The 11,755-nt window shown below is 37.5% G+C and overlaps 1 protein-coding gene across 1 annotated transcript; it reads left to right on the top strand.

Annotated features, from left to right (window-relative positions):
• Positions 1-8,614: 8,614 nt before the first annotated feature.
• On the top strand, positions 8,615-10,844 carry EDA35 (temperature sensing protein-like protein). The gene is made up of 2 exons (XM_010246219.3): positions 8,615-8,832; positions 9,500-10,844. The coding sequence occupies exon 2, from the start codon at positions 9,669-9,671 to the stop codon at positions 10,677-10,679; it is 1,011 nt and encodes a 336-aa protein (XP_010244521.1). The 5' UTR covers positions 8,615-8,832; positions 9,500-9,668; the 3' UTR covers positions 10,680-10,844.
• The last annotated feature ends 911 nt before the right edge of the window (positions 10,845-11,755 follow it).

The raw sequence follows: 11,755 nt of genomic DNA on the forward strand, positions 1-11,755 counted from the left end.
CACATAATTCTCACTATTAAGTTTAATGGAGGTCATTTGCACACCCAAATAGTTAGAGGGGATCATCACACTCAGTTTCGGATCACTAGAACCATCTCCCGTTGCTGCCATTATGTCCCCCATTGCTATCTCTAATGCTGAATTCTCAGTCACCAACCAAATACTGTTGTCAAGGCAACGCTACAACACACTGATAACAATCTCACAACTAGTGACAATCAACAACTTGATGTAGACCAACATTCAGGTTAAGAACTGGATGTTTTGACCAGATTCGACTACCATCTAGATTAGAATATTGATGAAAGCTACTAGGCTGAGGTATTCGACCACTTCTTTCAGCACAATTTTTTTTTTCTGTTCACACCACTACTGACATCGCAGAAATATTAGGCACCATTACAACAACACAACACTCAAGCAATCACACACAAAAAAATTTCTGTTCACACCACTACTAACAACCCAGAAATAGTAGTTACCATGACAGCAATGCAACAACTTGAGCAACCACACACAAACCCTTTTGAAATTGTTTAGTAGAGGGTAAACACCATAGGCACCACCACACGACTAGGACTGTCACACATGGTGATAGCAGTATTAGGCTGATACCCTAGGGCTGCCGCACCTTCCTAATACTTGTAATAGGGATTGCGGCAGTCCTAAAAAAAATAAATAACAGATGCCACATCTATCAAATTGTGTATCTCATATTTGCAGCCCAGAGAAGAAGAAAAAAGGAGAGAGAACTTGAAGTCGCATGATGGAAATCTTGAAGTCGTAGCCTTCTCCTTCATTTATGGCTCTGATACCATGTTTTGATAGGTGTGTTTAAGTAGTTCGAACCTATAGAGAGTAAGAGAGAGAGAAGAAGAAGAAGGAAGAAGAAGAACCGTCGAATCTGATAGCTTAAACCCTATCAGTTGACCCTAATATGAATTAGCCTCTAATTAGTTATGCAAAGACTAAATTGCCCCTCCACTTAAGTATGGGACAGGAAGTCTCTATTAAAACTGCCACATAAGCACATAACTTAACAAAAATAAAATGACTAATCTACCCTTATTCGGCTAGCTCTAATAGATATCTTCTATAAGATCTCTATTCAAGAACATTAGCTTGACATCCATTTGCTAAATTTTGTAGTTATAGTGTGTGGTTATAGTCCATAGTATTTTAATAGACTTTAACATAGCTATAGGCAAAAATGTCTCCGCATAATTATTCATTTTTTAAGTATAACCCTTCGCCACAAATTGAGTTTTATAGGCTTCAACTTTTCCATTAGGGCCTTTCTTCCTCTTGAAGATCCATTTGCAACCAATTGCTTTTATCCTAAAGGGTGAATCAACAAAGAGTTCAAACTCTATTAATCTTCATTTAGTCCATCTCAACTTTCATGGCATCTATCAACTTAAAGAGTTTATGTCTAACATATTTTCCATATAAGTCAATGTTTCTTTTTCATTATCCTTAGTTTTTATCAAGAACATTTCTTGGTCATAACCATATCAAGCAAGAGGTCTCTATACCTAGGTAGACCTAAGCTAGGAGTTGTATTTAGAGCTTTTTCTAAGAATTGAGAATTTTGACTAACAAAGACCTTTTTCTCTAGGATTATAGAATAGATACCTAATTGAATCCTTTGGGTAGTCTACAAATAAGCAATGACTGGTTCAGGATTCCAATTTGTCAGCACTTATCTTTTTTATATATGTTAGATAAATCCACACTTTTAAGGTCTTTTGTGCCTCGATCGAAGGTCGTTTGTGGTCCGATTGAGCTGAAATTTTTTCTGCATGTTCCCGACTTAAGGTTCTTCAATCTGAACGGCGGAGATCTGGTTTGGCTCACTGGTTTGTGAAATATGAGTCCATGAACAATACCTCTGTTTTGGGTGATATTTCTCCATTATCTTGAGATATTTGTTAGTTTCCAAGGAATGTATTTTCTTGATGATTTGCTGATTGTATGCCTTTAGTTTTATCTAGAGAGAACCCTTGTACAATTACTTTCTTGATTGTGAAAGTTTTTGGTGACCGTGGTTTTTTATCTTCCCACACCGGGAAGGTTTTTCCACGTAAATTTGATTGTGTTCTTGTGTACTTGTTTTTTGGTTTTAAGCTATACTAAATTGTTTCCTAATAGATTCACACAAAGAGGGAGAAAAATATTATTTCCGCTATTTATCGAACTTGGTTAGAGTTTGCTTGATTTCGTGATTCTCCCAATAAAGTGGTATTAGAGCTTGTGGTTATTATTACTGAATATCTTGTGTTGAATATGGAAGCTAATTTGAGTAGAATGATTACTTTGAATGGTGCAAATTACCATACTTGGAAAGGAAAAATGGAAGATCTCATTTATGTTAAACAATTTCATTTACCGGTGTTTGCCACTGAGAAGCCAGATAACTCAGTGGTATAATCAATATGGATCTAGCTAAGAGTAGTATTTTAAATGAAGAAATGAGAAGAAAGTTACATGGGTCTTCTCAGCAGTCAGAGATTTTGGTTACAGAAAGTAGAGGGCAAAGTAAGAACAAAGATTCCAGGAACAAAGATAAAGGAAGAAGTAAGTCCAATAGGTTTTCTAATGTTGAGTGTCATCACTGCAACACGAAAGGAGAGATCAAGAAATATTGTAGACAGTTGAAACGGGAGAACAAGAAGAAAGGCAAAGAACAATAGGGTGGTGATAACAAGGAAAATGAGAGAGTTGCTACCACTTCTATTGAAGACTTTCTTGTTGTTTATGATAATGATGTTGTCAATGTTGCATGTCATGAGACCAGTTGGGTTATTGATAGTGGAGCCTCCATTCATGCCACATCTCGAAAGGACTTCTTTACATCCTACACGGCAGGTGACTTTGGTACAGTAAAGATGGGCAATGATGGCTTGGCCAAAGTCGTTGGTATTGAAGATGTGTGCTTGGAGATGAACAATGACACAAAGCTACTTCTTAGAGGGGTAAAGCATATTCCTGACATTCGTTTGAATTTGATCTCTGCAGGTAAACTTGATGATGAAGGATATTGCAACACCTTCAGTAATGGTCAGTGGAAGCTTACTAGAGGTGCTATGATTGTTGCTCGTGGAAACAAGCATTCTAGCTTGTATATACTACAAGCAGGACTCTCACAAGACGCTATCAATGCTATGAAAGATAAGCTTACATCAGAGTTGTGGCATAATAGACTTGCTCACATAAGCGAAAAAGGCTTGACAGTATTGGCTAAGAAGAATCTTCTTTCTGGTATGAATGATCCATATTTGGAAAAGTGTACTCATTGCTTGGCAGGGATGCAGAATAGAGTTTCTTAAAGCAGTTCCCTTTCTTCAAGAAAATGCAGTATACTTGATCTAGTACATTCAGATGTGTGTGGTCCTAAGAAGACAAGAACTCTGGGTGGTGCCTGTTATTTTGTGACTTTCATAGATGATTATTCAAGAAAGTTATGGGTGTACACTTTGAAGAGCAAAGATCAAGTGTTAGACGTGTTTACGCAGTTTCAGGCTCTAGTTGAGCGATAGACTGGGAAGAAATTGCAATGCATCAGAACAAATAATGGGCGAGAGTATCTAGGTTCTTTTGATGAGTACTGTAGGCATCAAGGCATTCGACATCAGAAGACACCTCCCAAGACTCCTCAATTGAATGGTTTGGCTGAGAGAATGAACAAGACTCTAGTTGAAAGAGTAAGATGTCTTCTTTCGTAGGCTCAGTTGCCAAGATCTTTCTAGGGTGAGGCTTTGAATACAGTTGTACATGTTCTTAATCTCACACCATGTGTTCCTCTTCAGTTTGATGTTCCAAACAGAGTTTGGACTGGCAAAGATGTTTCTTATGATCATTTGCGTGTTTTCGGTTGTAAGGCATTTGTGCACATCCCAAAAGACGAGAGGTCTAAGCTTGATGTGAAGACACGACAATGCATCTTTGTTGGTTATGGTCTAGATGAATTTGAGTACAGATTATATGATCCAGTTGAGAAGAAGATAGTTAGGAGTCGTGATGTTGTGTTTATAGAAGATTAGACTATACAAGATGTTGAGAAGACAGAAAAAGCAGTCCATCAATAAAGTGATGATTTGATTGACTTGGATCCGATGCCTTTATCAGTACAGACGGAAAATACCCAGGATGATCAACGGGGTACTAATGATGTAGATGCTCCTACGCAGGTCGAGACAGATCATTAGACTATTGATCAGTTGCCAGAACCAGAAATTCTGCTTAGAAGGTCTACCAGATATCGACATCCTTCCACACGGTATGATGCAAATGAGTATGTATTATTGACAGATGAGGGAGAGCCCCAATGCTATGCAAGAGCCATAGAAGATGAAAAAATGGCACATTGGGTTGGTGCTATGGAAGATGAGATGCAATTTTTGTATGACAATCACACATTTGAGCTAGTAAAGTTGCCTAAGGGTAAGAGAGCTTTGAAGAACAAGTGGGTCTACAAGGTGAAGCAAGAAGAACATACTTCACAACCATGATACAAAGCCAGATTGGTTGTCAAGGGATTTAGTCAGAGAAAAGGTATTGATTTTGATGAAATTTTCTCTCATGTTGTGAAAATGTCTTCCATATGTGTTGTTTTAGGCTTAGCAGCTAACCTGGATTTAGAGATTGAGTAGATGGATGTGAAAACTGCCTTTCTTCATGGTGAATTGGAGGAAGAGATCTATGTGGAGCAACCAGAGGGTTTCGAGGTGAAAGGAAAAGAGGGTTATGTTTGCTAGTTGAAGAAAAGCCTTTATGGTTTGAAACAAGCACCAAGACAATGGTATAAGAAGTTTGAGTCAGTTATGGGGGAGCATGGCTATAAGAAGACTACTTCTTATCATTGTGTTTTTGTGCAGGAATTCTCTGATAATGATTTTATTATCTTATTATTTTACGTTGATGATATGTTGATTGTTGGTAGAAATTCTTCAAGGATTGAGAATCTGAAGAAGCAATTAAGTAAGTCCTTTGCCATGAAGGACTTGGGACCAGCAAAACAAATTCTTGGAATTCGAATTTGTTGAGACAGGAAAAAAAAGAAGTTGTACATGTCATAGGAGTGGTACATTAACAAGGTATTTGAAAGGTTCCATATGGATAAAGCTAAAGTGGTTTCTTCTCTTTTATCTAACCACTTTAAGTTAAGATCAGATCAAGGCCCTTCAACAGATAAAGAGAAGGAAGATATGGAAAAGGTTCCATATGCGTCAGCAATAGGAAGTTTGATGTATGCAATGGTATGTACAAGGCCAGACATAGCTCATGTAGTTGGAGTTGTTAGTCGTTTCCTTTCGAACCCAGGAAGAAAGCATTGGGATGCGGTAAAGTGGATAATGAGATATCTTTGAGGTACTTCCAATTTAACACTTAGCTTTGGTAGTGGTAAACCAGTGTTAGTTGGATACATAGATTCAAATATGGCAGGAGATGATGATTCTCGTAAGTCTACTTCAAGTTATCTAATTACTTTCTCTGGTGGAACTGTTTCGTGGCAGTCAAGGTTGTAGAAGTGTATTGCTCTTTCTACAGCAAAGGCAAAGTTTATTGCAACAAAAAAAGCTTATAAAGAATTGTAATGGATGAAGTAGTTCTTGAGAGAGCTTGGTTTCAAGCAATAGAAGTATGTCCTGTTCTGTGATAATCAGAGTAATATTCATTTGGCTAAGAGCTCAACATTTCATGCAAGGTCAAAGTATATCGATGTGAGGTATCATTGAATAAGAGATACTCTAAACAACAAATTATTTGAACTTGAGAAAATTCACACAAAATCATTACCAAGAGAAAAACTTGAGGTTTGTCGCTTGGTCGCCGGGATGGCGAATCCTTCCACCTAATTGGGAAAGGGGGAGATTTGTTGGGTTTCCCTCTTATGTGGAGGATGGCCCAAGAAGCCCATGTGGTATTTTTGAGCCCATGGATGAGGGTATTTTTGCCCAAATGAAAATAGGCAAAGGAAATAACCTTTTAGTGGTGTTGGCTGCTGGAAGATTGAAAAATAAAAAGAAGAAAAAAGGAAGAGAATCCCGTGTAAAAAAAACAGAGAGAGAAAAGGAGCAGACTTTTTAAATTCCAGCCTGCATAGTTTTCATCTTGTGCCTTGATCGAAGGTCGTTTGTGGTCCATTTGAGCTGAAATTTTGCAGGTATGTTTGCAACTTAATGTTCTTCAATCTGAACGGTGGAGATCTTTTTTGGCTCACTGGTTTGTGAAATATGAGTCCGTGAACAGTACCTCTGTTTTGGGTGAGATTTCTCCATTATCTTGAGATATTTGTTAGTTTCTAAGGAATGTATTTATTTGATGATTTGCTGATTGTATGCCTCTAGTTTTATCTAGAGAGAACCCTTGTACAATTACTTTCTTGATAGTGGAAGTTTTTTGTGACCGTGGTTTTTTATCTTCCCACACCGGAAAGGTTTTTCCACGTAAATTTGATTGTGTTCTTGTGTGCTTGTTTTTTGGTTTTAAGCTCTACTAAATTGTTTCCTAATAGATTCACACAAAGAGGGAGAAAAATATTATTTTCCGCTGTTTATGGAACTTGGTTAGAGTTTGCTTGATTTCGTGATTCTCCCAATACTATGTTCTAGTGGAGACTTAGGATCGATTCGGCTACCACCAGATTGGGGGTTATGGGTATGGAGGGATGGGCTACCCCCAATGTGTATCCCAATGAACCAAAAAATGTGGAATTTTTGGCACTAGGTTCATTCCACTAGTGCTACATGTCGGTGGTCTTGGATAATGATATATGATGGGGGCATGTATTGATCAATTGGACTGGATTTGGTACAATCCGATCTAGTCCAATGTGAGTCCATTATAAATGGACCAGGTCCAATCCAATCCAATGAATGTTTTTGACCAATTTGGATTGGTCCAATTCAATGTCTGGACCATCCAATTTGTTCAAATTCATTTTGATTTAGATTGGTTTCAACCCAAACCCGGTCCATTGACACATATATTCTTATCTTATATCAATGGACCAAATATTGGCTTAATCCAACCTAATCCAATATAAATTTGTTACAGATGGACCAGGTCCAATCCAATCTAATAAAGATTTTGGACCAGATTGGTACAATCCAATATGTCTTATTGGTCCATCCAAACCGTCCAAATCGATTTTGGACTAGACGGGGTCCAATCCAAAACCGGTCCATTGACACCAATGGTTAGAGGTTCAATTGGGGTCAAACTAGAGGTTGAATTGCGATGATATAATATATATACATTATAAATTATATATTATAATTTATATATTAGATTATAATATATTCAAAACATATATTTTTATTCTTCCATAATACATTTGTTTATTTTAGTTTCAATTTTTTTTATATTAAAAGTTAAGATTGAGGCAAAAAAAGGTGTTCTTCAACAAAAAAAAATCACACCAATTGAACATCTAAGCGAAATGTTATGGGATGTAGAAATTTGCATTTATATGCTAAAAATTAAAAAAAGTGACCAATTTTCTACAATTGGAACCAGTTCATTGGTTTTTTTATTCGATTGGCCCAGTTAGCAATTTTGACCAATTTTTTTTACCTAATTTAGTTTTGGGGTGCTTGACTAGGGCCCCCCGGGTCACAATTCAATCGGCTAACCTGTTGGTCTGGTCTCATCTCTCTATAATTCTTGGAGAATAATCTAAATGGGAAATCCTCAAAGAATTCAAGAATTACAAATATCTCATGAATTTTTCACCTTATAAGAACAAAAAAGAATATTTAATATTATACATAAAAAAATAAAAATATTATATATAATATAAGCATAAACTTCACAAATAAAATTTATTAGACTCGAATTTGATTCAATTAGCTTATCTATTAGCTTCGAACTTGACTCGAATCTCGATTTAAAATAAATAGAAAAAATTTCTGATTAGTACCCTGTACTTTGGGCCTAGTGCCACTTTGGTCCCCGAACTTTAAAATGCGACAATTTAGTAGTCAAACTTTCAAAATGTGTCAATCCAATATCTATCATTAACCAGTTATTAACCAACCGTTAAATGGCATTTGAAAAAGACACAATTGCCCTTCGAGTGTCATCTAATTATTTTTATCAACCATCAAAACATTGACAAAAAATTAACAGTCATAAATCTGTCTCTTTTATTCAAGAAAGTTAAGGTCCAGAATGCCCATTGAGACATGACCCCAACTTTCTTGAATAAAAGAAGCAAAGATTTGAGATTGTTAATTTTTTGTCAATGTTTAGATGATTGATAAAAAAAATTAAATGACATTCGAAGGACATTTGTATCTTTTCAAAGGCCCTTTAACAGCTGATTAACAATTAGTTAACGGTAGACACTGGATAAACACATTTTAAAACTTTGGATACTAAATTATCGCATTTTAAAGTTCAGGGACCAACACTAGGCCCAAAGTACTGGCATAACTTTCCCAAACAAAGAAAATCGAGCAATCGAACTTTTATAACTCGTAAAAAATTCAGTTCGTATCCATCCCTAATCCAGGCCCAGGCCCGTTCGGGGCATCGGGCCCAGGTGTGTACTTCATTAAATGGGCTCAGTCCTGTCCGCTCTATTTCTTGATGCATGTAACATATCCTGTATCCACGGCGATCTAGGCATCTAGTGGAATACGGCTTTCATCAACTCGTGCGGACAACATTGCCCCGTAAGAAAATGAAACAATGAATGAGAAATTCTTCCTGTGCTACTGATCTCTCATTTAAGTCACCTTTCTTCAGTTCGTTCCCCACGTTCGCCGGAGTACCGCCACCACCGCCTCTTCCTCTGCCGCCGATCCGTGGTCGGACTTTGCACTGGTAAGCTCGGTGTTCATCATCATCATCATCATCTTCTTCTTCTTCTTCGTGTCTTTCTAGGTAGAACGTTATTCTAAATACATGCAACGACATTGAGGAGAACTGCGGTGAATTCGACAAGGGAATAGAAAAATAAAGTATAATCTATAGTGCTGATTTTTTCCCATGTGACTTTTCTTTGAATTTTTTTTTCTTAAATTATTTGATTAGTTTTTTGTGTTTTCGACAAGGGTAAAATCTGCATTGGTAGAACTCATGAAGTGATTTTGTGGGGGTGCTAAATTTTGATTCTCTTGGGGTTTTTTATTAGGGTTTTGATGTAGTACAGTTGTATTCAAGAGTTGAGCCTATTTATTTGATGAGCACTCTTTATACCCTCCCATTGTTTGTTGTTTGGCCGCAATGATTTCCAATGCTACAGTTTCTTAAAACAGAAAAGAATTGTTAATTCCATGGGTACAGGAACTATACGGGTTCACTACAGGGTTCAGCTCGGTTTTGGGTGTATACTAGAGGGGGCTGAACTATTTTGGAAGTTTCCTTTCCTTGCTAAACTAGAACTGTGGAATGACGATAAGAAGCCTTTAACATATTTCTGACTGATCTGTTATAATTGGATTTGCTTTTCTTAATTAAAGTTGTCATGAAATTTTATTTGCTTCTGCAGGCTGTACTAAGTATATGCTTTTGATAATACACGGACACAGAGAAGAGAGACAAGAAACATATAACTTCTTTGATACCCAAGGGAGAGAAAAATAAGATTTTTTTTTTTTTTTGGGGGGGGGGTTCAACGCAGAAAGACCTTTAAATTAGTCTATTTAGTTTTTGAGAGGATGAAGGAAGTAGAAGTAAACCGATGCCAAATTCAGGAATGGTACCCAAAGTTCAGATCTGTCTCCATTAGAACCTTGATCCACCGGCTTCCAGAAGACTTTGTCCAATACCTTCTTGAGGATTCTGGACCTTTCCTCCTTCCACAAACTATCTCTGGTGAAGATGCCTTGCCCCAGAGAATCCATAATCCTGAAGAGGAGGATGATTTTGAAGTATCAGAAGGATCTGGAGATGAATCAGAAAAACCACCACCTGCACCTTCTTTCCCAGAATTTGAGTTGAAAGTTAAAGAATCAATCAGTGCTCTTGGTGGAGTTGTCTTCCCTAAGCTGAACTGGAGTGCACCAAAGGACTCTGCTTGGATTACCACAACTGGGACCCTCCAATGCACCTCATTCAGTGAGATTGCTCTGGTTTTACGATCCTCTGATTCTTTGGTCCATGATCTTTGCCATGCTTTTGATTCATGCACTGATAAGACCTGCTCGAGACCTTCAACTTTCTTTCTTGCTCTTCGAAAGTGGTACCCATCCCTCCGTCCAGAGATGGAATTCCGTTGCTTTGTTTGTGATCAGCTCCTTGTTGCAATCTCTCAACGTGAGGTCACCAATTTCTACCCTGTTCTTCAAGAGAAGAAACATGATCTTGAAGTGTTAATCTCTGAATTCTTTATGGAGAATGTGAGGATGAAATTTGAATCAGAGAATTACACGTTTGATGTTTATGTAACAAAGGATGGGCGTGTTAAGCTTATTGATTTCAATCCTTGGGGGGCATTTACATTGCCGCTTCTGTTCACTTGGGAGGAACTGGAGCAAAGCTCCAGTGAGAAGGGGGATCGTGTTGAGTTTAGGATTGTAGAGAGCAGATGTGCAGTTCGTCCAGGATTGAAGACAGCAGTCCCTTATGATTACTTGGATACCAGCCCAGGCAGTGGGTGGGATCAGTTCCTGAGGAATGCAGATGCAGAATTGCAGAGGCAAGCTAGATCTCCTGATGCATGTGCTTAAAGGATTCCTTTTCTACTTCAATGACAATTTTGTTTGCAATTCAGTTATCTTCTGAGTTCCCTATGTTTTTTAACAAGTTCAGAAGCAACATGGTTTATTATTTACTTGTGGAAGAGAATTAATTGCTTGTCTTGTAATTAAGCTGAATTAGTGTTTCACCTAAAAGAAGTTTTTTTTTTTTTTTTATATATATTTTTAAGAATTATATTGTAGATATAATGGACCATTAGAATTTTTTTTTGAGATGCTGCTCCTTTTTGTTCTTGTGGAGAAACATGAGGTCCTATATGGACAGATCGGTCCTGTGCTTGTTCAATCAAGCAACCAGAACCCAACCGGAAATCTTTGAATCCAAAAATCTTTGGTTTGGGTTAGGGTTAGGGTTGGGGACTTGGCGGTTCCAACAGCTTGGGCTGGATTAGGGTTGACCTCAACCCAATTTGCACCCCTAGTCAAATGGCCCTCATGCCGTATCACCTATCCCACATGCCCATACCTTCGGATACCGATATGATATATGATACACCTTATATCTTCTCGATAATTTGAACCTTTGTATGGGCATTTAACACCCTGAATGGAATTGAAACGGATGATTCTAACACTGCAATGGTTATTTCTCGGTTAGATTGTTCCCACTATAACCAGAATTTGGCCAGAAAATCTTACTCACCACCCTTGTCTCTACCATATCTATTAGAATAGCCATATTTATGGTCACGTTGTTGGAGTTATGATTACGTTCTTAACATTTATTAGACTGTTAAGGGAATCGAAGCAAGTTGAAACGTTTAGAGGCACAGAGGACCTTTTGATTGTCTCAACATCACCTAGAAATAAGAACGGTCACACATTGTCATCTCAATCATCTCTTCCCATCTTCTTGGAGGCTTGAAGTTGAGTGGAGAGTCGTGTGGCAATAAGAAGGGATGAGGCAAGAGTTTGCAAGCTCAGAACAGCTAAATGGAAGGTATTACTCTATTTTAAATATGTATTTCCATTTTTTATTTAACGATGTTTTAAGTCGATTTCCAGTTAAAATACATTAAAACTAGTATCAGAGCCTACTCTCAAAT

The sequence above is a fragment of the Nelumbo nucifera genome, chromosome 3 (genome assembly GCF_055504915.1).
Source record: "Nelumbo nucifera cultivar China Antique chromosome 3, China Antique-T2T, whole genome shotgun sequence".
NCBI classification, from domain to species: Eukaryota; Viridiplantae; Streptophyta; class Magnoliopsida; order Proteales; family Nelumbonaceae; genus Nelumbo; species Nelumbo nucifera.

What these genes read in the sequence shown, in the direction of transcription:
- EDA35 (XM_010246219.3), top strand. Translation starts at nt 9,669, where the DNA reads ATGAAGGAAGTAGAAGTAAACCGATGCCAAATTCAGGAATGGTACCCA.